The sequence below is a fragment of the Vanessa cardui genome, chromosome 2 (genome assembly GCF_905220365.1).
Source record: "Vanessa cardui chromosome 2, ilVanCard2.1, whole genome shotgun sequence".
In the NCBI taxonomy this organism is placed as follows: Eukaryota; Metazoa; Arthropoda; class Insecta; order Lepidoptera; family Nymphalidae; genus Vanessa; species Vanessa cardui.
Genome location: NC_061124.1, coordinates 4,068,684 through 4,093,688, shown reverse-complemented (window position 1 = coordinate 4,093,688; position 25,005 = coordinate 4,068,684). Strand labels below are relative to the sequence as shown.

The 25,005-nt window shown below is 39.5% G+C and overlaps 1 protein-coding gene across 1 annotated transcript in view; it reads left to right on the top strand.

Annotated features, from left to right (window-relative positions):
• Positions 1–25,005, top strand: part of LOC124539922 (probable E3 ubiquitin-protein ligase HERC2) — a 45,559-nt gene that overhangs the window by 8,813 nt on the left and 11,741 nt on the right. Inside the window, exons 18-73 of the mRNA XM_047117304.1 lie at positions 140–284; positions 696–778; positions 854–933; positions 1,014–1,156; positions 1,886–2,082; positions 2,647–2,863; positions 3,269–3,506; positions 3,883–4,053; positions 4,234–4,467; positions 4,888–5,050; positions 5,131–5,249; positions 5,357–5,529; positions 5,607–6,193; positions 6,380–6,504; positions 6,586–6,953; positions 7,030–7,196; positions 7,282–7,421; positions 7,500–7,683; positions 8,015–8,242; positions 8,327–8,445; positions 8,611–8,809; positions 9,098–9,249; positions 9,910–10,003; positions 10,422–10,573; positions 11,084–11,225; positions 11,390–11,515; positions 11,672–11,842; positions 11,943–12,044; positions 12,136–12,237; positions 12,367–12,599; positions 12,675–12,743; positions 12,824–12,995; positions 13,131–13,226; positions 13,311–13,465; positions 14,012–14,239; positions 14,639–14,758; positions 14,842–14,943; positions 15,082–15,237; positions 15,457–15,618; positions 15,898–16,128; positions 16,302–16,425; positions 16,927–17,045; positions 17,462–17,617; positions 18,004–18,238; positions 18,546–18,685; positions 19,338–19,490; positions 19,766–19,885; positions 20,391–20,526; positions 20,691–20,843; positions 21,447–21,614; positions 22,042–22,139; positions 22,225–22,381; positions 22,666–22,871; positions 23,536–23,825; positions 24,227–24,447; positions 24,677–24,771. Coding sequence (XP_046973260.1) covers positions 140–284; positions 696–778; positions 854–933; positions 1,014–1,156; positions 1,886–2,082; positions 2,647–2,863; positions 3,269–3,506; positions 3,883–4,053; positions 4,234–4,467; positions 4,888–5,050; positions 5,131–5,249; positions 5,357–5,529; positions 5,607–6,193; positions 6,380–6,504; positions 6,586–6,953; positions 7,030–7,196; positions 7,282–7,421; positions 7,500–7,683; positions 8,015–8,242; positions 8,327–8,445; positions 8,611–8,809; positions 9,098–9,249; positions 9,910–10,003; positions 10,422–10,573; positions 11,084–11,225; positions 11,390–11,515; positions 11,672–11,842; positions 11,943–12,044; positions 12,136–12,237; positions 12,367–12,599; positions 12,675–12,743; positions 12,824–12,995; positions 13,131–13,226; positions 13,311–13,465; positions 14,012–14,239; positions 14,639–14,758; positions 14,842–14,943; positions 15,082–15,237; positions 15,457–15,618; positions 15,898–16,128; positions 16,302–16,425; positions 16,927–17,045; positions 17,462–17,617; positions 18,004–18,238; positions 18,546–18,685; positions 19,338–19,490; positions 19,766–19,885; positions 20,391–20,526; positions 20,691–20,843; positions 21,447–21,614; positions 22,042–22,139; positions 22,225–22,381; positions 22,666–22,871; positions 23,536–23,825; positions 24,227–24,447; positions 24,677–24,771 — 9,416 coding nt within the window. The remainder of the gene's footprint in view (positions 1–139; positions 285–695; positions 779–853; positions 934–1,013; positions 1,157–1,885; positions 2,083–2,646; positions 2,864–3,268; positions 3,507–3,882; positions 4,054–4,233; positions 4,468–4,887; positions 5,051–5,130; positions 5,250–5,356; positions 5,530–5,606; positions 6,194–6,379; positions 6,505–6,585; positions 6,954–7,029; positions 7,197–7,281; positions 7,422–7,499; positions 7,684–8,014; positions 8,243–8,326; positions 8,446–8,610; positions 8,810–9,097; positions 9,250–9,909; positions 10,004–10,421; positions 10,574–11,083; positions 11,226–11,389; positions 11,516–11,671; positions 11,843–11,942; positions 12,045–12,135; positions 12,238–12,366; positions 12,600–12,674; positions 12,744–12,823; positions 12,996–13,130; positions 13,227–13,310; positions 13,466–14,011; positions 14,240–14,638; positions 14,759–14,841; positions 14,944–15,081; positions 15,238–15,456; positions 15,619–15,897; positions 16,129–16,301; positions 16,426–16,926; positions 17,046–17,461; positions 17,618–18,003; positions 18,239–18,545; positions 18,686–19,337; positions 19,491–19,765; positions 19,886–20,390; positions 20,527–20,690; positions 20,844–21,446; positions 21,615–22,041; positions 22,140–22,224; positions 22,382–22,665; positions 22,872–23,535; positions 23,826–24,226; positions 24,448–24,676; positions 24,772–25,005) is intronic.

Genomic DNA, 25,005 nt, shown 5'->3' with positions numbered 1-25,005 from the left:
GGCAAAGTACATATAACTACAGGCCAGAATTTAGCTGTCTTGAAACGCTATTTATGTTCTTTATTTTCGAAACGAATTAATTTTAAATTTAGTTTCAAGAGTTTTGTCTTTATTCTTACATATTTTTTGTTAAATATAGGATCAGCACCGGCGAGCACAGGGGCAAGGTTTATGACGGAACTGCTTGTTTGGTCGCTATTGGGAGGGGGAGGTCTGCGTGACGCGCTACGAAACGCCCTCCAAACGCAGTCTTCCGATTCTTATAATCATTTACAACTGGACGAGTATGTATTTTAAAAAATTACCTGTTGCCTGTAAAGTCGGTATACGGGCGAAAGTTTTACGTGACAACGACTTTGAGTGGTAAAATAATTTTAATGTGAATGTTCATTCGTATAGTAGGAAGGAGGATGAAATAATAGTAACAATTTAAAACATTTATTTAATTAAATTCAAAAACAACGGCTTTTTATGTCTGTCTCTCTCGCTCTTAGGCGGGCTAACCATGCCCGAGTGGAAGGGACGCGTGCCTCTCACTCGCTCTCATTGTGAGCGCATAACGTGAGCGGAGCGTAACGCAGTTTCTTGAAGTGTCACCCGGCAAACCAATTTATAAGACGTTGTCACGTCAAAATGATTCGATAAACAGATATATTTATTGTCAGTACTGAATTAATTTTTATTAATTTTTTTAGTGAATATGATCAAATTGATATAGTGACGGGACAGCGTGGTCCGCCCACGACAACGATGTCTGACGATAGCGAAAATGTTCAAGGTAATACAGATAATATACAATTTGATTTATCGATTTATTTTTACGTGTATTTATTTAATAATGATTTTGTTCCAGCGACCTATACTGATGACTACCAAATAAGCAATAATGCAAATGTCTGCGAAAACGGTGCCTCTGTTCCTTTAATGCATTTAGTATGTATTTGTTAATACTTAAAATGTATATGCCTTAAACTGAAACATATATATTTTGTAATATGTTAATATGGTTTTAGGTGAAGCATTTGATTCGCAATACGAGTTGTCAAACTCAAATGCACATAAATTCTATTATGAACGGCGATACGAGTAAGACGGATGATCTTAAAGGACACGATACAGTCAGTCCGAGTTGTGATCTCCTGATAAGATTTCAAAGGTACGTGTAATAAAAATGTTATAAACAGAATATTAACATAATATGTTTCATTGACAATTCCGATTTCACTTTCGTCATTTATAATATTGAATGAGAAAAAGAATGAAAAATCTCATGATGATCGGTTGAGTTTTTAAGACGTTTATCGTCGGACGCCAATGTGTATAACTATTACAAAGCCTAAGTCAGCAATTTCTGACATTAATATATTATAAATTCTACTTGACCGTCTGTTTGTCATGAAAAAACTCGTACGATTGAAATACAAAAAAAAAATGTATAGTCAATAATTTTTATAATCTAATAGTATGTTTATATGAAGTTATTTTTTTGGTAAAATTTCCCAATTATTGTATAAGTTTATTGAAAGCATGTCGGTAGCGAGTCGAGATGGCCCAGTAGTTTGAACGCGTGCATCTTAACCGATGGTTGCGGGTTCAAACCCAGGCAGGCACCACTGATTCATGTGCTTAATTTATCTTTATAATTCATCTCGTGCTTAGCGGTGAAGGAAAACATCGTGAGGAAACCTGCATGTGACAAATTTCATAGAAATTCTGCCACATGTGTATTACACCAACCCGCATTGGAACAGCGTGGTGGAATATGTTCCAAACCTTCTCCTCAAATGGAGAGGAGGCCTATAGCCCAGCAGTGGGAATTTACAGGCTGTTGTTTGTTTGTTTTTTTTTGTTTATGTCGGTATGACTAAATTCGTCATATTCGTAGGCTGCTGTTCAGCGAAGCGATGTGGTCCCGGGGCGGGCGCGCCAGCCGCGGCGGCGTGCGCTCGCTGCTCGCGCAGTACGCGTCGCTACTCGCTGAGCACGTGCACTCCACGCTCGGCTACTTCGCCCGCGCCGTGCACAGGGCCGACAACACGCAGCTTGTCGCGCTCTGCGATCTCATTGGTGCTGATATTGTTGGTTAGTTTCATTCGTCTCATAGTTTCGGGCTATTATAAGTTATAAAAGATATATATATTTTTTGATAAAGTTACTTCATAATACTGTGTTTACTTACAAATTATATGTAACTTTTTACATCTAAACAGTCAATTACGCACAACGATTAGAGGTATTCGTATTGTATTCAAAATGTTTGAAAAAAAAAAGGTAAAAGAGCACTATCTTGCTTCATGAAGAAATACTGCAATTAAATATTTTATTTATTATGTAAGTATCTATAGTATGTTAATGTATATAATTATAATGTGTATGTATATAATATTATTATATATTTATGGAATATTTGTTTATGTATCGTATGTATACATATATATATGGTATCTATTTTTTTTATGTATTAAATAATTTGTACACCCATACCATCCTATCTCTCTCCTCTACCAAAGGTTGCCTGGAAGAGATCGCTGTTTTACAATTTTTTTTTTGTACATTTTTCTTTTCTTTGTTTTTGTTTTACTCCTATTATATTTGTCTATATTGGTGTGCAATAAAGAGTATATAAATAAATAAATGTTTTGATAGGTCGCGTGATGAGTGAGTTAGCTGTGTGGGTGGTTGCGTGTGCGGCTCGATCTGCTATCGCGCTCACCGACTGCACTGCAGCGCTCGTGAAGATCGTCCGAGCCTGTGACGAGGCGGCTCGAACTTTGCCCTCTGCAGCTAAGTTGGACTCGGATCTGTTAGGATGGCCCGGTTTAGTTTCCAGGAGACATCAGCTGAATAGCAGTATTATACGGAAGTAAGTATTAAATGAACATTGACCTTGGAGATTTGTTGTCTAACAGTTATAACAGAAAAAGTGTCTACAACTGGGAAGGTTTTTTTTTTTATGGTATAGGTTGGCGGACGAGCATATGGGCCACCTGATGGTAAGTGGTCACCATCACCCATAGACAATGACGCTGTGAGAAATATTAACTATTCCTTACATCGTCACTGCGCCACTAACCTTGGGAACTAAGATGTTATGTCCCTTGTGCCTGTAGTTACACTGGCTCACTCACCCTTCAAACCGGAACACAACAATACTGAGTACTGTTATTTGGCGGTAGAATAACTGATGAGTGGGTGGTACCTACCCAGACGGGCTCGCACAAAGCCCTACCACCAAGTGTAAGTATTAAATGTTTCATTGTTTGCAAAGGTGTGACCTACAAAACCACACGAAAGAGGGCGGGTCGTGGATAGTGATAGCCGGGCACGTGTTCGACGTGGAGAACTTCGAGTGCGAGAACGCCAGCACGGTGGAGCTGGTCCGCAAGCTGCGCGGCGCCGACGCCACGGCCGCGCTCAGCGTCGAGCCGCACGCCGCCTACCTGGCGCGCGTCACCGACAAGTGCGTCGGCATGTACGCCAGCCAGGTCTACAGCCACAAGTGCAACGTGAGTGACACTCTGAAAGGTTTCGTTTAAAATGATTAGTGATCGTGTAATGCAAGTATTATATGCAATGTATTTTGTTTGATAATGTTGGCTTTATTCCCAATTCCTTCACCATTGAGCTTATGAGTAAATACAAATTTAGCAAACAAAATCTTATGTAGTTAGGCTTGCGTCACTTTGACCCCGTGATCTTCGATTAAGATTTATTAGGTGTTCCGCCGATTAGATCATGGGATTTAATTAAACCAAAATATTTTATGGAAATGCCCAATTCAAGTAGTTCTTAATTTATAGTTTCAATGTTATTAACAAAATCTATTTTGTTAATATAAATTATAGTTTTTTTAACACTTGTGAACATTTGTCAACTTTATAGGAAAGCACATCGAGTCTCCGAGCACATCACATTCTCTCATCGTGCGCGTTTCACTTGGCTCTTGGCTTAGCGCAATGCGGACTGCGTTTGGCGCGATCTTTACCCGTACAGCAAGTTGAGAGAGAAGCTGCGCCATACGCTGCTGCTGTGTTCCTTAGAGGCGGACTCATGGTATGTTCCGACTCATACTTATAATGTCATTAACGTTCTTTATTAGACTCAAAAATAGAAAATAGACTACATCGTAAGACGCATTTTTCACTACTACTAGCTTGTCGATACCTAGGAATATAATCATGTGGTTAGATTTCTCGTGTATGTGTTAATACTTGTAGAAATGATATTTCGCAGACATCCCAACCCGCAAACCCGTTTGAAGAAGAGAAGGCTGAGGCTCGCAGTGGCTCTTCGACGGGCGGCAACAGCCCTGCGAGCGATACGCCCCACGTGTCCTACACGACGCACCTGTCCAACGCGCTGCACCCGCCGCCGGCCCGCGCCACACGCGCGCCCAAGGTCAACGTGACGATGTCGACGGCACGAGCCGACTCCTTGCTGTTTGCTTTGGCTGAACCTAAATTACACGTAAGTTATATTCGGATTTTGAAAAAAATATATTCTCAATATTACCTTAGACAAAAATATCAACTATTTTCTTTTTTTTTTTTTATTTATTTATTTCTTTTTATAATAAAACATACACATTAATATATTTTACAAGCCATTAAACCATTTTCTGGTTTGTATTGAATATACATCTTTATAATTTATTTATCTTTATAATTATCTTAAATATACGTTATTTCTCAGGTGTTTAGTTAAATAATTATCTGTATCTTTTTATCATCATTAATTTGACATTCGCAGGAAGACAACATTGACCAATTAATTAAACTCGAAATAATATTTATAAGTAATACTGATAGTGTCTAGACTCTAGAAGTGTGCAACATGTTAGGTAATATATTCAAACACTTTTATTAAAAGCATCGAAATATATTTTAGGATCCCTTAGCACTTCATCTATGGTGGGCATGTGAACGCCGCGAAGGTTGTGCGCCCCACTTTCCGCCAGAACACCCTCTTGAAGAATTAAGGCGTGCCCTACTGGCAGCGCTTTTGTATCACGCTGGATTAAAAGAGCACGCGTTGGCCACTGCTACTGCTGGTAAACATCATTAATACATTCTAGAAGTTAAGTTAACAATAAAAGAAAGAATAAACTAGACTTATTTTTTTGTATTGTAGAGATGGAAAAAGGTGAAGTAAAACTGTCTCCTGCGATGTCCGAGATCGTAAAAGCTGTGCAACAGAGTAAATGGACTCTAATGCGGACTCGACAACAGCTCTCTAGAGGTTACAAAGAGGTATTGTATGCTCTGCAATAATCTATACAATCCTGTAAAGTACTTTCAAGGTAAATCCACACTTGCTATAATATTTCAATATCATAATTTTTGTAAAATATGATTAGGTATGCGCAGCGCCTTTAGAAAGGGCGAGGTTTCTCTTGCACGAAGTCCGCGCTGCGATTTCGCCAGCAGTGACGGCATTGCAGCTGCGACCACCGTCACGACGTGCGCCAACTGCCAAGAGAATATTCCAGAAGGTCATGCGAATGGCAAAGTCGCCTACCTTTAATAAGTGGTAAGTTGTATTGTAAACAATGAGTTTAAAGATTTTTTTTAAAGAATGAAACTAGTAATATTTTATATGTTTGCTAGTTTTGAAACAACGAAAGATTTGAGGAATAGACAAAACAGCTTAAGCAAAAGTATGCTTAAAGCTACAGGCAGTCTGTTGCAAGGAGATGCGCTGCTTATTAAGTCTACGATTGGAAATCAAAGTTGTAAACCAGAAGAAACTCAAACAATTATTATTGAACCACCGAAAGTTAACGTTAATTTGGAGTGTGCGGGTGATCTTGCTTCGAAAGACACTTACAATATACAAACTAAAACTAAATTGAAAATTAAAGATAAACTACTCGAGAAAGACTTAAAAAACGCGTGTAATTATGATGATATGAGACACGAGGGTCGTAGTGATTTAAAGGTGACAGAGAGAGATGACGTGCTAGACAAAGACGACGACAAAACTCCTACGAACGAAATTTCGTTAAGTTCGATAAATGAAATGACAGACAATTCAGTCCTTAAAGAGTCGCTGGAGAGTGAGAAACAAGTATTGCTTCTGGCTGACGATTTAAAGAACGAACTTCTAGTTGCCGATGAAGAAAAAGATGATGATAATTCGGAGAGAAATAAATTTGTAAATGCTTGGGTAGCTAAGCTTGCTTGCGAGGAGAAAGGTAAAACATATTAAAATGATAAACTCTGTAATTAAACAATTTGCTTATATATTGAATTAGATGAGGTTATGGGTCTGCTTTTTTATTGAGTATGACGTAATCTCTATTTAGTATTATAGTGTAAGATAGATTATTGTCCCATTCGTGAATGCTTCAAGTTAGCAAAACATTTTCTATGATTTTTAGATTTATATTGGATGTTAGAACAAGTGACTCCGGAACAGCAAAACTTAACCTCTTCAATAATCGACTTTGTTATGACTGAAGAACCATGTGATATTGATATTTTAAGACGAGCTTTGTACTGTCAGGTAAATATAAAACAAAGTTCTTAAACAATAGATTGGTCATATAATATTAAGGGTTGCTTATTTAAAATTTACCAATTTCAGGTTCAAAGAGCAGATATAAGAAAAACCGGTTATTCCGTGATTAATAACATTCTTCATTCAACTCAAACTATGTCCGAAAGTATAAAATATGCTGCACTTTCTGGTTTACTGGGAGCGTCAATTGCAGATTCCGTACCGAATGCTCCAATAAAACCTTCGATACCGTTAACTATGCCTCTGAATGGCATTGAATCTGTGATACCCTACTTGAAATACATGGTACTGTTAGAACGGTCTAAGTTAATGGATTACGTCCTTATAGAGCTTAAAGCGAGAGTCCTAGAGGGTGAACAAAACCAACCATTACCATTGAAAATGAGTGCAAACTATGGAGCCCACGCATTATTAAATAGGCCGTCAAGAGCTAGGTATGCAACGAGAAATACTTTTAAAATTGTCATCATCTTAACACATTGTCTTTTTATTTTTTAATTATTGTTTTAGGTTTTTAATAGCGCTTCTATCATTACTTATTGAAGGGTGTCAAGGTCCAGAATTAGAACAGCTAATTAATGGTGGGGCCTTGAGTTCTTGTTTAACTCTTCTGAAACAGATCGGGGGTGATACCTCTCAACATTCTTCTCTTATTTGTAACGGCATTAGATCCAAATGTAAGTATACATTTTTTTTTAATAAAACAGATTCATGTCTTTAAAAAAAGAAATAGGTATTAAACGGAGTTTTTTTTTTATCAAGCGGAGTGTTTGATCATCTATGAGGATGAAAGACTTGGAGCTAGAGCTAGAGGTGCGTCATTATCGGGACCAGAACTCGCTTCGCTTATGAAAATTGGCACTCGAGTAGTCCGTGGAAAGGACTGGAAATGGGGAGACCAGGTAAAAAAATTATCATGTAATAAGCATGGTTTGGTATTTTCATATAAACCAAAATATAAATAATTTGAATTTTAACAGGATGGAGTACCCGGCGGTGAAGGTCGCGTAATTGGGGAACTCGGAGAAGACGGCTGGGTGCGCGTCGCGTGGGATGCAGGAGGCACCAACTCGTACCGCATGGGCAAAGAGGGCAAATATGATCTCAAGCTAGCGCGCTCCCCATCACCTCCGCCATCCGTGGACGAAACCGTGCAAGGAAATGGTATAATAGAAATGAATTAAAGTTTCTTTAGCGAACTGTCCCTGTATAGGTATAAAATATAGACTACATATATTGAAGATCATATACCATATGATATCACCTACCGGCCTTGCGATATAGCGCTTTTTAAGTCCAAGCAATCCGATCCATACTCAGGTCGTATGCTTTTGAAAAGATTTGTCTCATCTTGATCTTGAGACGTTCGTTTGCGATAACGGACGTCAGCTTATTAGGAAACGATTGACTTCTCAACTGAAAAGTGACATAACAATCTATCATATTCTGGGGCCTAATACTTTCTTATAATTCTTTCAAATATTTGATATGTTAGTGGAGAATACCGTCGAGTGGTGGCCAGTGAGTGAGGTGCGCTCGTCGTGCACGTGCGCGGTGCGTGCCCTGTGCGCGGGCGCGGGGCGCGCGCCGGCGCCGGGAGCTGCCGCACGGCGTAACGTGGCGGCGCTGCAACGCAGACTGCTGGCGCTCGCGCACGCACACGTGTACCCGCCGCCCACAGCCTTCGCCGCGCACACACATACGGCACTCGCGCTCTTGAGAGGTATTTGGATACACACAACCGCCTTTTGGTATTAACATTTTTGTTTGTTTTCTTTACCTAAAAAGTAATTCTTTAATGTTTCAGCGAGTGCCCAGAGTCCTGAAATAAGGATTTCCCTGTGTACAGATTCATGGTTCGAGCTCTGTTACAGCATCATCTCTTCTACGGATAGACCTATTTCACAGGATCTCGTATACTTACAGGTCGGTCTTTACCCTCTCTATTAATTATATAATTTTATATGGCAACTTATTGTACGTTAGTAAAGCAAAACCAGCCTGAGTAAAGTCAGCGGATTCATATCCTTCTATTGAAGACTTATTTCTTAAGAGGAGGCTCTTATTAAAATAAATATTTTATCATTGCAGATTCAGGCACTTTGGCTTTTACGTCGAGTATTAACTGAGCATACTGGTCCCGCGGAGTGGCGTCGTACGGTGGCAGCGCAACTTATAGCACTAGCTGGAAGACTGTGGCTGGAAACCCACGCAGCTGATCCAGCGTTGAGAGCTTATACGCACGCTGTGACAGTTGGCTGTCCGGCGGCCATTGACGAAGAGGAAGTGGGTATGTATTGAACAGTACAAACAATAATTGTCCATTTATTTATGATATATTTTTCAAATCAATATTGAGAAGCCTTTATTCATGATAAATCTTTATTTTAAATCGTCAATTTCGCACGTCATTGAGTAAACAAACATAAAACCTTTTATATTCATAATTTTAGTAAGATTTAATGCACCAGTTGCAAAGGATTTAATTAGAAACGCAGTATTGATCTTCGTATATTTTCTTTTCCTTCAAATAATTAATGTGATTTGGAGAGATTATTAAAAATATATATACATTTAGATAACAGATGGCGTGCCCCGGCCACGGCGAGCTACACGGGGGCGACTTGTGCCGCCATCATTAACCTCGTTAGGCAGCTGCACGCCGCTCCGCAGTGGAACGGACCAATAACAGCGCTTTTGCTGGAAAAATTACAACTTGCGGCACAGATGGTAAATAGGTTCCCACTATAAGAAGTATTAACGTGCATACAACAACAACAACAGCCTGTAAATTCCCACTGCTGGGCTAAAGGCCTTCTCTCCCTTTGAGGAGAAGGTTTTGGAACATATTCTACCACGCTGTTCCAATGCGGGTTGGTGGAATACACATGTGGCAGAATTTCTATGAAAATTGTCACATGCAGGTTTCCTCACGATGTTTTCCTTCACCGCTGAGCACGAGATGAATTATAAAGACTGAATCAGCGGTGCTTGCTGGGGTTTGAACCCGCAATCATCGGTTAAGATGCACGCGTTCTAACCACTGGGCCATCTCGACTCTAACTCTTTATCGTGCATAAAATCATTTAAATTACAGTATAATAAATTCACTGTATGTTGTGTGACATTGTACGCACGGATATAGGATCTGTCGATTATGTGCGTTTTTGTACACATGTTATACTGTCTACTCGTATTTTTAATTTAATTTTAGTGTAGAAAAGTAAAAGTAACAGCCTGTAAATTACCCACTGCTGGGTTAAGGCCTCCTCTCCCATTAAGGAGGGGGCTTGGAACATATTTTATTGTAGATTACTTCAATACTGTGCTTTGTAAAATTTTATTACGGAATATGATTTCGCAAGAAGTATCTATATGATTTTCTTACAGATTACAAATGATTGGCATTGGTGGCCACATACGAGTCAAGACTTAACGCAAACTATTAAACCATCACCACCATCTCTAAATAGTTGTTTAATAGGTAAGCACGCATAAACTGTAAATATATGTTATATACATTTAAATAATTTAAGCTAATTTTTTTGTATTTTTATTTGATTTATACAATAATCCTACTTACTATTATAAAGGCGAAAGTTTGTATGTATGGATGTATGGATGTTTGTTACTCTTTCACGTAAAAACTACTGAATGGATTTGAATGAAACTTTACCACAATATAGCTTATACATCAGAATAACACTAGGCTACAATTTTTGAGGTTTCTAATATGAGGTCGTAAAAAAACACATTTTTTGCGCATTTTTTATCCTTTTCTTTGTACGAGAAATAATGACTTATTTACGAAGCGATTTTAAGCGATTACTAGACTAGACGGGACGAACCTGAAGTCCACGCGAACGAAGTCGTGGGCAAAAGCTAGTAAAACATGTTTTCAGCTGGAGGTCTAGGTGTGATAGGTGGAATGGAATGGCGGATCAGACTGGGCCAGCGTGTGTGTGCGGGCTCTCCGCCACGTAACGCCGTTGTCACTCAGCTGTCGCCTCGAGCGAAGATCACTTTGGTTCACGATGATAATACTACTACCAAGGTATATATATGATATATATAATAATGATTTAAACGAAATAATGATTTTGACGACCTCCGTGGTCGAGTGGTGTGTACACCGGTTTTGATGGGTACGCCACTCTGAGGTCCCGGGTTCGATTCCCGGCCGAGTCGATGTAGATAATCTTTATTTTTCTATGTTGTCTTGGGTCTGGGTGTTTGTGGTACTGTCGTTACTTCTGATTTCCATAACACAAGTGCTTCAGCTACTTACATTGGGATCAGAGTAATGTATGTGATGTTGTCTCATATTTATTTATTTATTTATTTAAGCAATTAATGTATTCTATTAAGAATAACTATCTATATATCAACGGGAGGGCATTAAATTAATTTAACATTAATAGTTTAAGCAAATGAAAACCTTGTTTATAAATTATCTTGAAAGAAAACTGTTATATAAGTTGTATAAATGATAATTTAAATTATCAAACTTGAATTGAGAGATGACTGAAAGTGTTGAATGTTAAATCTAAAATTATTTTTCCAGTGTGATCTGAATAGCATCCAAAGCGTGGAATGTGAGCGTTTGGCTCAAGCGCTCGGTGGAGGAGAGAGCGCTCTGCGAGTGTGCGCCGCATTACTCGGAGCGGGGCCGCAAGCTTCGCCGATGCATCCACATCACTTGCCTGGTATTATTTCTTATTATATAACTTTAAAACAAATGATACATAGATATAAAAATTTACTCAGATACGAAGACGATAAGACAAAGCTTTTCAATCTCTTTTGCAAAAAAATTTAATGACGAATTTATAAATAAATATTGTATAAGTAAAACATGTTTTTTTTACAGCTGAAGTGGATGTCTATGGTCTTAGACGTCAGCAGATGGAATTATTAACGTTGTGTGCTGTAAGAGGATTGCTAACGACACGGACTCGCCTGCGAAAAGTATTAATGCAACCACCGGATAACGGAGGTTAGTGCTTTGAGTGTTAAACGAAAAATTTAAAAAATCAAATGATATATTTAACTTAGTAAGAGGATTTCATTATTTTGTTATGTCTTTTTTTTAATACATATTTGTTATTCGTTTTATTAATAAATTAATAATTTAACGATTTATTTTTAATAGTTGCAGGCTCGTTAGATAGAGGAACAAACGTGCTGGGAACAGAAGGCACTTTACTGAGGCGTTTACTTGCGCTCGCTACTCGCCCAAGTCCGCTGGCTGCAACTCATTCCCCAAAGGATCTCGCAGCTGCTGCTCTGACGATTGTCCAGCAGTTAGCAGCCCATGTTGCAGGTAAACTAGAAATATTTTCTACACATAAAAAAGTAGCAATTTAAGTACAGCTGACTTATACGGATTTTTTTTTTTTGATTTTGAAAATGCCTATTTGCAGGAGATGACAAAGATTACGACTCCCCACCAGAGATACCTATCATAGACAAGAGTAACGTTATGCAAGTGTCAATGGGACCTTCAACAAGTACTGCGTCACTTTGTAAGTATCAGAATCATGGCTAAAGACAATTTAAAATTTTAATGTTATGATGAAACCTTCTATATCTAACTTTTATAATTATTATTTTTAGCTCGAAAAGATCTCAATACTTGGGCAAACTCGGCTCAAGTTCAACAAGTGATAGAAATGGGATTTTCAAGACACGCTATATATGCAGCTATACAGTCCTTGGGTATAATATTTTCTATATAAACAGATTTTTCTTGTTCATCAATTGAGACTTTTTATTTATGATTGACCTGTATATATTTAATTTTGAAAGGCTACTTCATTATATGACTATTTACTTTCATACTTTTAGGTGGTACGAGTTTACCGTCAGTGGAGTCCCTAGTGGCATATTTATTAGAGCTACCACTACAAGGGATGGATGATACGGTATTCGAGATCAAACCCACAACATCGAAGCAAGAGAAAAAACAAATACCGTACCGCTGGCGAAGTTGCTTTGCGTCGGAAGACGAATACGCTCAGTATCTATCTGATATTATCACGCCCGGTATGACTGTGAGATGTTGCAAGGCTTATGACAACGTAAGGGTTTTTTACTAGAAGCTTTTTTATATATTTAAATTGACACTTTTTACAAAAATAATCATTTTTTTGCAGATTGCATTAGGCGACGTTGGACAAGTTCAGAAAGTTGAACGCGACATCAAGCAAAACGTGTTTTTGCATGTAAGTGTTCCGATTTGTTTTATTATTAATGACAGTGCCATACCTACGTATATTTTTTTATTCTCGATCGTGTGCATCAGGTGGAGTGGCGCGGGCTGAGTCGCGTGGCGGGCATACGCGCGCTGCACGCCGAGGTGGTGTCGGGCGCGCCGCCCTTCGCGCCCGGCGACCGCGTGCGCGTGCGCGCCGCCGTCACGCAGCCGCGCTACAAGTGGGGCTGCATCGACCACACCAGCGTCGGGACCGTCACCGGTATTTACATTATTTCCCAAACTGTAAAGCTAAGGATCTAAGTTAACAAAGTCAAGTTTGTGTCCAAATTACTCAGCAATGATTATTAACTACTATATAATAAGAATTATACAAACAGTGATGTTAAATTTGCAGCGATATCAAGCAACGGTCGAGATTTGACAGTCGATTTCCCTCAGCAGCCTGGCTGGACTGGGCAAGTCAGCGAGATGGAACTGGTGACCGACCAATGTACGTGTTATACTAACACCGAACACATCTATGCTCGTCTGATTATAGTTAACAGTGAGTTTAACTTACGATCTGACCTGGCAGCGGAATGGGGCGAGACGGCGGGCGGCAGTGCGGTGGGGTGGCGCGGCGCCGTGCGGGCCGTGCGCGTGTCGTCATGCCGGCCCGGCGCCGGCGCTCGCCGACTGTTGGACTCGCAGCCACACACCTACTGGCAGAGCTCTAGTGGCACCGGGCAGGTATGGTTCTATTAAAATTCTTTATAAAACCATTTTTCTTATAAATAACATTATTTATAAAAAAAGGCTAATAGGCTATTTGATAATGCGAAAAATGAATTGTGAATTATTGTAATCAGTGTATGTATATTATGAATTTGAAAATGGTTGGAAAAGTTGAAATAATACTTAATTTATTCAAAAAGCCATAAAAAAATTGATTTTTTTTTCAATCGTTCGTCACGTGACACAAAACGCAGGAGCGTTTATATTATGATGAAGTCACTTTCTTGTAACATTGCTTTTCTACTATATTTACCACAGATTAAAATACAAGAGAGTGACGTCACCGACCCCATTGAAGCACCATATTGTCCAACTAGAGTTTTTGCGCGCTATTTAAATATGGAATTTTTAATATGATATTTTTCGGCAAATATGTACTAGAAAAAAACAACATTCACTAGGTTCCTTAACTTCTACTAAATAATATAAAATGGATATTAAAAATTAGTCAATTAGCCTATTGATTGTCTCGTTTAAAATGCTTTTGATTAATGCTCTTAGCATTGGATTCGCGTCGAAATGCGTTGCGGCATACGCATCCGCCGGCTCGGCCTGGGCGTGGCGGGCGGCGCGCACGGGCCGGCCGCGCTGTCGGTGCGCGTGGGCGCCAGCTTCGAGGACTCGGCCCTGGCGCCGCTCGCCGCCGTGCCGTGCACGCCCGCGCCGCCCTCCAGGGACCGGCCGCCGACGCACCTCGCGCAGATACAGCTCCTCTCGGATTGTAAACTGGTATGTACCTTAATATAATAGGAGCAGAGATGGCCCAGTGGTTAGAACGCGTGCATCTTAACCGATGATTGCGGGTTCAAACCCAGGCAAGCACCGCTGATTTATGTGCTTAATTTGTCTTTATAATTCATCTCGTGCTCAGCGGTGAAGGAGAACATCGTGAGGAAACCTGCATGTGACAAATTTCATAGAAATTCTGCCACATGTGTATTCCACCAACCCGCATTGGAACAGCGTGGTGGAATATGTTCCAAAACCTTCTCCTTAAAGGGAGAGGAGGCCTTTAGCCCAGCAGTGGGAATTTACAGGCTGTTGTTTGTATGTACCTTAATTATGATATCGGTTAGCATTTTACGGTTTTTTTGATTTATAAAAACTAATTATAATAACTCCTTACAGTATTATCCATGTATAGAAATTGGAATAAAACAAAATCGCAATGTGAACGCCGATTGTCGAGTACACGGTCTATACATAACAGGATTCAGACCAAATCCTATGTATACAGAGATATTAGCGGTAAGTCATTTTTGAATGAACAGTTATTTAAAGAACGCGACATATACTTAACAATATTTATTCAAGGAATATTATTTTTTTAGAGTATGAATTTCGTAGCTGAAGATTGGATGGAAAAAGATAACCCAACGACTGCGGTTACTTCTGATAACAATCCACCAGCACTTCCAAACGACTGTCCCAAGGTATAAAAACACAGATGAGTAATATCCGGATTTACGATTCCATTTTAACTATCATACTAATATTAGTATGGGAAATACTTAGATTTATAAAAATATCTGATAACAGCCGCACATATGTCTTGTATGAATTCCTTGCAGGTGTACGTGTGGGGACTAAACGATAAAGATCAACTCGGCGGAGTTAAAGGCTCCAAAGTGAAGGTTCCAGTTTTCTCTCCAGTTTTGAGTGCGTTGCGACCACTTCATATTGCGGGCGGTTCAAAGACACTCTTTATTGTATCACATGATGGCAAGGTATATTCCATAATTCACATCATCACACTTGTAGAATTTAATCTATCATCTGCCACCTGTTTGCTTTTAACGACTATAAATTGACTGTCATAAAATCTACGGGTTTGAAACACAACAGAACTTAGAAGAACCGGCAAAAGAACTTACATGGATATCTTAATAATTAAAAGCAATGACCTGTGCGAACTATTTAATTATCTGATAAATTAAATGTTCTAGCTCTACGTTTGCGGTGAAGGTACAAATGGCCGCCTTGGTCTCGGACACAGTAACAATGTGTCGACGCCTCGAGCTAACCCTTACCTTTCTCATGTGTTGGTGCGTCGGGTCGCTGTGCACTCTGGTGGAAAACACGCTCTAGCACTTACTGCCGATGGAAAGGTATTTTTTTTTCTCTATATTCTTTAATAAATTACAAAAATAGTAAAGAAATGAAAATGGAATTATAATAATAATCAACTATAACATGTCTATTATTTTTTTATTGTTATCTGTTTGTCAGCTACTACCTGGTCTTTGTTGATACCATTTTCAAATTTAATTTGAAATAAATATTCACTTTCGGTAACATACTATCTATTTATTTTTGGATATTTTGTTTTTAATTTTAATAATAAAAAATATATTCAATAGTGAAAGCACCATTTTTTATGTTTATAGGTGTATTCTTGGGGAGAAGGGGAAGATGGTAAATTGGGTCATGGAAACCGCATCACACTGGAAGCGCCTCGCCTCATAGAGTCGCTAGCGGGGGAAAGGGTAGTGGGTATCGCGTGCGGGTCCGCTCACAGTGCGTGCGTGACCGCGCGCGGCCACTTGTATACTTGGGGTCTAGGGGAGTATGGGCGCTTGGGACACGGAGATGATGCTACACAGCTGTTACCAAAAATGGTTTGTATAACTATTTTCATGAATATATATAATCTGTTCATTAAAAATTCTATCCATCCAATTGAAATTGTGATGAAACTTTTGTGTTAACTTTTTATTCATTAGCTCTAATATTTTTTATACATTTTTCTCAGCTTATTTCTAAATATATTAAAATATTTATTTTTCGATAGGTCGAAGCATTAGCCAGCTTCCGAGTAATTCAGGTAGCGTGCGGTTCCCGCGACGCCCAAACCTTAGCCCTTACTGCTTGCGGAAAAGTATTCTCTTGGGGCGACGGCGACTTTGGTAAATTAGGTAAAGGTAGTTTTCTAATACATTCATTAATAATTATTGAATATAATAGGCTATTTGACTGGTTTTTAAAATCCATTTTTTATTATTTATAAGTGGTTAAGTAACCCAGTAAAAGTTGATTTTTTTATTTCTAGTACATATTTGCCGAAAAATATCATATTAAAAATTCCATATTTAAATAACGCGCAAAAACGCTACTTGGACAATATGGTGGTACATATAGTAGAAAAGCAAGGTTTACAAGAAAGTGCCTTCATCATAAGCCCGGCCAATCAGGAGCGTTTTGTGTCACGTGACAAATGTTTGAAAAAATACATTTTTATTTAGTGATTTGTGAATAAATTAAGTATTATTTTTAAGTTTCGTTAGTAAATAACCATTTTCAAACTCATAATATACACTGATTACAATAATTCACAATTTATTTTTCGCATTGTCAAATAGCCTATTGTACACGTTAGTTAAATTATTAATTTATTAATATAATTTATATTCTTCTAGGTCGAGGAGGATCGGATGGATGTGCAGTTCCAATGAATATTGAGAGATTAAACACACTCGGTGTAGTTCAAGTTGAATGTGGTGCCCAGTTTAGCTTAGCATTGACCAGAGATGGAGAGGTAACTAAAAATCATTTATAAATTTTAAATTGAAATTATCAAAGCGAAAAGTACTATAAATACACTTGAATGTTGATAGTGCAATTGTGTACTTATTTTTACTCATAATAATTTATTTGGAGATTGTTTTTTGGAGTTTTATAAGATATAGTAGTATTTATTGTACTTTTAGTTAATGACGATCCATTTTTAATGACATAAATTATGTATGGAGTTGTAAAATAGTTACATATATAATATATTGGTAAATATTATCTCTATACGTAAAACCATATAGCATATCATAGTCGTTTACGCAATAACATTACAACGAAATATTTCTAGTGACCTAAAAAAACTGTGACACTGTTGTGATAAGTATCAATAATCAACAAGTGCAATCGTGTACTTATTTTTACTCGTAATAATTTATCTAGGTGTGGACATGGGGCAAAGGCGACTATTTCCGTCTCGGTCACGGCTGCGACTCACACGTGCGTCGTCCGACCATCGTCGAAGCGTTGCGCGACCGCCGCGTTATTCACGTCGCTGTGGGCGCTTTGCATTGCCTAGCCGTCACGAGCGATAATCAGGTAACATTATCACTTCTAAACGCGTTATACTACAAGACACTGATGTTACGTACCCTTTATTCGATTTTATTAAATTGTTCTATGTTTTTCGTGTGAGCCATATATATATTAATTGAAGTTATTAAAATGTATCTATTTCACTAATTCTAAAAAAAAAGTTACTACTATATAAATCAGAGTAGATGGCTAATTTTTTTTCCATATTACATTAATCTAATTTACTATTCAAATAGATTAAACAAATACAAACAAACCTAGTCTCAATGGACATGAATAATACTTTATGATAGTGAAATATTATATTTCCTTTGATCTTTAAGTAAATATAATATCCTCAAAAAGGAACAGGAATTGCTAACTAATTTTGTAACCTGTCACAATCGTAGGTCTGGGCGTGGGGCGACAACGACCACGGGCAGCAGGGCAACGGCACGACGTGCGTGAACCGTCGGCCGGCGCCCGTGGCGGGCGTGGAGGGCGTGCAGCGCGCCGCCGCCGGCTCGTCGCACTCGGCCGCCTGGGCGCTGCGCCCCGTCGCGCTGCAGCCCGACGTGCCCGCGCCGCACGTCGCGCCGCTGCCCTTCCCCACGCTGAAGGACCCGCTGGGGGCGCATAGCCTGGGTAACTTAAACAATGATAGTCTGGTAAACCGAGGTTTAGGTAATTTCAGTTGAACAAGTAGTATACGATAACAAGAATACTTCTTCATATATATTGTTTCTAATTTATTATTATTTCATTTACATATATAAGTAATTTTGATTTACCAAATGATGCTTCACTCTTGTTATATTTTTTTTTATATGATTAGTACAATCATATTTTTAAATATCTCATAGCAGCACTATTCAGTTCGATTGCAATGGCTTTGTGTGTTAATCCAGTTTATTCCATAATTTTAAATATTCAAATGGTCCATACCGTGCAGGTCTCTACTCCGACGAGTCGGTGGTAGACGAGCCGCAAGGCCCGCGCCCGTCGCTGGCGGCGGCCGCGCTGGCGCTGGAGCCGCCCGTGGCCGTGCAACACGCGCTGTCTCTCATACTGCTGGCCTTGCACATCTCGCAGGTAACATTCACATTGTGAACAAACAACAACAACAGCCTGTAAATTCCCACTGCTGGGCTAAAGGCCTCCTCTCCCTTTGATGAGAAGGTTTTGGAACATATTCCACCACGCTGTTCCAATTCGGGTTGGTGGAACGCACAAGTGGCAGAATTTCGATGAAATTTGTCACATGCAGGTTTCCTCACGATGTTTTCCTTCACCGCTGAGCACGAGACGAATTATAATGACAAATTAAGCACATGAATCAGCGGTGCTTGCTTGGATTTGAACCCGAAGTCATTGGTTAAGATGCACGCGTTATAACCACTGAGCCATCTCGTTTTCATTGTGAACACTACTGGTGTTTCTCATAGTTTGTTTTATAATATGTATGTTTTCATAATAATGATTAATACTTTTTTACTTCATTGGAGGCTTAATATGTCAAAAAGACGACCAGGTAGAAGAAGTTTTCTAATCCCAATTTTTTTCACAAATAATGTTGCCACATATGTTCAAAACACACAAAGAGTAAAAAATATCAACAGTGGTCGTCGTTAACTAGTGTTTTTTATTAAGTATTTTTTAATTTTATATTTGAAAACGTATCATAATTTTTGCTAAAATACGATCTCCGCTCTTGCTTTATTTAATAGATGCAATTTTTGTTCAGGCTCGAAGTCTTCTGGTAGAAGCTCTTCGAGCGCACGAGGCGTGCTCGACTGCGGCGCCGGTGGTGGTCGGACTGGACTCCGAGGATGACGACGTGGAGGCGGACGCTCGCACCGGCGGAGGGGAGGCGCCGGCCGATAGAGCTACCCTACCGGTAATATTAATGATTGTTTTTCCTGTAATTTTTTTTTTTGTTTTCATTATATTTTATTTGAATAAGTTAAACTTTATTAACTTATTCAAACAAAGCTATCTTTCTTAGGTTGTACTTCTATACTAATGTTATGTACATACATAACGTCAAGTCTTGATCTTGATCTACCTCATCGATCCATTATTTAGAAGTTACATAATAATAAGAACAAATGTAAACATATTTTTCTCGGACATTTGTTGTAGTGTTGTATTCATGTTGTTATTATAATACAGAGCGGTGCTAGCAGTCCACTCAGCGGGTCCATATCTTCCCGTCACTCTGCTGTGATGTCGTCCAGCGCGGTGTCCGTGGCGGCTGCCACTATGACTGTGCAGCAAGCCGAGGCGCCGAAGGTAATTATCGAACATCTATCTATAAATAGGCAAAAAATAAAACTTATAAGTATAATACGACACAACTTCGATATAGCATCGGCAAATTCAATAAAACCGATTACTTCCAATTTTACAACCAATAGAAATACTCCCTATCGCGCCTTTCGACGCTATCCGTCGCTATGGATTCTCGCGTCAGTTCAATCCGAGAAAGCAAGTGCATGTAAATTGATGTGTCAAATTGACCAATATATTAGGTCATATAATATTACAACAGCATGTTTATGACGATATTGTGTTGGCATACATGAGTACCGTGATAAAAGTCACACAAAACTCACAATACTACTACTACTACTACTACTAAACACAGAGTGTTGATATTCTGACATACTGTATCAGCCAACATCCTCTGATCAGCTATTTCTTTGGGAGCTCTCACCCAGACTTAGACGGCAGAGGAAGCCTATGTCCGCATTAAATACAATTAATAACACATTACACTTACTTCTCTTGCGTACAGTTGGCACTCGATGATTTCACGTCTCAGCTGGGTGAATCCGATGCAAGAGCACTAGTGGACCTATTGAAGCTCGCTGCAGCGGGCCGTGTGCCCGATTCAAATAATGCGGTTAGAGTTATCACAGATGTTCTAATGGGTGAGTTAAAATTTCTATAAAATGTAAAATGTTATTTTTATACTGTTTCTTAAATAACTGACAGATCTCTTCGCGATATGTGTTACAGTTGCGTGCTTATTCGAATGTAATTCATTTAGCCAAGAATATTCACTTAAAACTACACTATTTGGTTATGTTTGCAGCTCTTTGTGCGAGTAAGCCGGCGGTAGCCGACATGGTGGTGGAGGTGTGCGTGTGCGAACTGGAGGAGGCGGCGGCGGGCGGCACGCGCGCGCCCCCGCACCCCGTCACCGTGGACAGCCCGCACCCCTACGCCGACGACACGGATATATCTGGTACTTTATTGTTTGCCCATTTACTCTAATGAAGAAAGTACTTAAAGTAAGTGAAAAAAGTAAAGTAACAGCCTGTACATTTCCCACTGCTGAGATAAGGCCTCCTCTTCCATTAAGGAGAGCGTTTGGAACATATTCCACCACGCTGTTCCAATGCGGGTTGGTGGAATGCACATGTGGCAGAATTTCGACGAAATTAGACACATGCAGGTTTCCTCACGATGTTTTCCTTCACCGCTGAGCACGAGATGAATTATAAAGACAAATTAAGCACATGAAACAGCGGTGCTTGCCTGGGTTCGAACCCACAATCATCGGTTAAAATGCACGCGTTCTAACCACCGGGCCATCTCGACTTCGCAAAAAAACTCCACATCGACATAAGATCTCTCCTTGAGCTTAGGATCGACTGACTCGCGAGCAACTACTGTTCACACGAAACCCATCTCCACGTCAGTCCTCCAGGGCCTCGCTGGACCTATTTTCTTACATGATCTAAATTACAGATTTTTTGATTAAATGATTATTACATTTTTATATGATTGGCATTTTGTCACCACTTAGTATAATGACTCGGAATTAAAACCTACCCGTAATTGGCAGGCGTAGTAAAGATCCCGGGAGCGTCATCGCTTCGAGTATCATTTGAACAGGGCTGTTCCACCGAGAGAAGAAATGATCCGTTAACGATATCGGACAGCGCTGGGAGGGTCCTAGCGACACGATCGGGCAGAGAGCCCGCTGATTGGGCTCAGGAGATTGTTGTAAATGGTAAATTAAAACAAGAAGTCTTTATATAGTCGTACTTTAATCAAGAAGATTTTTACAAACTTTAGATTTTAAAAGTCATTTTAGATTATTCTAAAACTATCATTTTTTAATGTTGAATAATATTGAAAAGAGTTGTCATTTTAATACACCATACAATTTTATTTATAGATCCTGTATAAAGACGATGTTACTATTCGTCGACTTTATACATTTTGAGTTTTACTTTTATAGAATAACATTATTTTTGTTACTATTTAATTCAAAACTAATTGTATGGCGTTTCACTCATTGTGGCCAAAATAAAGGGAATAAACTCGGAAGTAATAAAACATTTTAAAAAATTATAGTATTCGACGTTGTCCCGACCAGTCTCGTTAGACACATGGTCACTTTGCTATGTAATTAATTTTGTGTCTTTTACTTTAAGGCGATGAATTACGCTGGAGGTTTACTAGTGACAGTTCTGTAAACGGTTGGGGATGGCGGTTTACAGTTCATCCAATTCTACCCTCACACTCCCATATGGTGAGTATTTTTATTATATTGTTTCGATAACAAATTCATAATATAAACTTTACATAATATACATTTTATATTTTGTGTGATATAGGAAAGCGGTACAGACAGATACGTGCTATCATGTCCTTCTGTGGAATTAGCGTGGAGGTTGCTGGATGGACCATTGCTGACAGCGATATCCAACGATCACCAGATGGCACCACGATTGGCACAAGCGCTGGCTATTTGTGCGCAAATGCCGACGCTTTGTAAGTATTTATCATTAATTTTATACTCCAGTTCTCATAAATGGAAACCAATTGTGACCTCTACAAATTATCATCTACAATAATTGGTAGAAAAATATTATTTTTGTTACCATTTAATTCAAAACTAATTGTATGGCGTTTCACTCATTGTTGCCAAAATAAAGGTTGTAGTCACTTTCCATCAGGTGAGCCTCCTGCTCGTTTGCCACCTATCTCATAAAAAAAAACAAATTATCGTAAAATCTGTGAAGTGTGTATGTTTAACGCGATTGTATCGATAACAGCGTGGCGCGGGCGCGTGTGGTGCGTGCGGCGCCTGCGCGGCGTGGTGTGCGGCGGCGCGGGGGGCGGCATGGGCGCCAGCGCGGGCGAGGGCGTGGCGCCGCCCACAGCGCTGCAAGCGCTGCCGCAGCTGCTGCACGCGCAGTACGACCACGAGGAGCCAGCGCTACGAACTGGCACTCATCTGCTGCACACACACTATCTCAAGGTATTTATTATTATTACCTTCAATGTGCCTAAGTGTGCTCTTACCGTCATACAGTTCACCTAGTACGGAGGTTGTGTTCATCGAACTTGAGTTGCTTAACATTGCTTTATTTAAATTACATTATTTTATTTTTTTTTATGTTATAGGTTGGCGGACGAGCATATGGGCCACCTGATGGAAAGTGGTCACCATCACCCATAGACAATGACACTGTAAGATATATTACCTTACATCGTCAATGGGCCACCAACCTTGGGAACTAAGATGTTATGTCCCTTGTGCCTGTAGTTACACTGGCTCACTCACCCTTCAAACCGGAACACAACAATATTGAGTACTGTTATTTGGTAGAATAACTGATGAGTGGGTGGTACCTACCCAGATGGGCTTGCACAAAGCCCTACCACCAAGTAAATTTATATTTTTAATAACTTAGAGTTACATTTTCTATGTTAAATAATTGTTATATGTATTTAGTGTAAATATTAGAACTAAGCTAAGTTGTTAATGGGTTAAATAAATAAATAAAATAAATACATTTTTAGTGTATTTATAATTTTGTCATGAATCGATCGAAGTACGCTCTAACAATACTACGTTTATTCATTTATACAATATTGGTATGACGGTATTTTCTAAATTGCAAGTATTTTTATTCTCACAGGAGCTCGCGTGGTTAGCGTGCGGGCTCCGCGTCGACTCGCGCGTGTGCAGCGGGCCGGACGCGGCGCGCTGGGCGTGGTTCAAGCGCTACTGCCTGTGCATGCGCACCGCAGACGCGCTCATCCGCCGCACGCCGCTGCCGACGCCCTTCCTCTCCGACGTGCGCAAGCGGCTCATCGACCTGGGCGTGTACAACGCGGACGAGGTCACATCGGACCAACAGAACCCCTGGGAAGATAACACCAAATTTACTAGGCAGCACGACGAGCAACTGCTACATTGGGTGAATAAGTGAGTAAATTACAATCGCCGCTTTAAATGCCATGTATATCCTTTATAGTAAAGTAATAAAAAATATACTTGAAAGTTTGGAGCCTGTCCGTCAGTAATATTTAACGTTAGCTTATTACACCTGTAATTAATAATATTATATAAAGTTCATTCGTAGTTGATCAGTTATATTTGGTAAGTCTTGGTAAGTCAAGGTAAGCCAAATTTGTGTTCTGTATATTTCATAAACTTACTTGGAACATCCTAGTTTTTTTGGTATTATAACTTAAACTTGTTAAAAACTTGAATGTATATATATAATCAAGGGTGACCTTGACCAACAAAATGCAACTACGCGGTGTTTATCATTAAGCAAGTGTTTTTTTTCGTATCAGCGATAAGTTAGGTATATTTCTTGCAAGGCGCCCCGAAGACTGGACGGGCTGGTGGAACTGCGGCGCGGCCGGCTGCGCGGTGTACGGCTGGGGACACAACCACCGCGGCCAGTTGGGCGGCGTGGAGGGCGCCAAGGTGCGCACGCCCACGCCGTGCCACGCGCTGGCCGCGCTCAACCCGCTGCAGCTCGTGGGCGGCGAGCAGACGCTCTTCGCCGTCACGCCCGACGGGAAGGTCTACGCCAGCGGTGAGTATCCGACACACGAGTCTTCATATGTTTCATGATGATTTTTATAAAATTCTGTAAAGAAACTAATTTTGGATTGAAAAGTAAACTAGTATTTTATGGTAATTATTTGCAAAGCCGAAGATTAATGTTTAGTATTTATAGTGGTGTTATAGTGATAACCAAGAATGTCTTCTTTTAAATGTAGCCTTAGAGACACTTTTATTATAAAATTGATATATGGTCTTAGGTTATGGAGCAGGAGGCCGCTTGGGTATAGGCGGAATTGACTCAGTGTCCCAACCCACATTATTGGCATCCATACAGCACGTGTCCATTACAAAGGTACGAATGATTAATATTACTACATACATATTACAGAATTATATTATGACAATAAGTGCAAAACCCAAATTTTAGAACTCGATTCATCATATCAATGCATTGTGTGTAGATTCATCAATATACATGTGTCAGAAAATATTTTGATAGTTTTCCTCTAAACCATACTTTAATTTAAACATGGAAAATAAAGGGCTGATTTAATTATGTACAGTGTATTAACCAAATGGTTAGAAT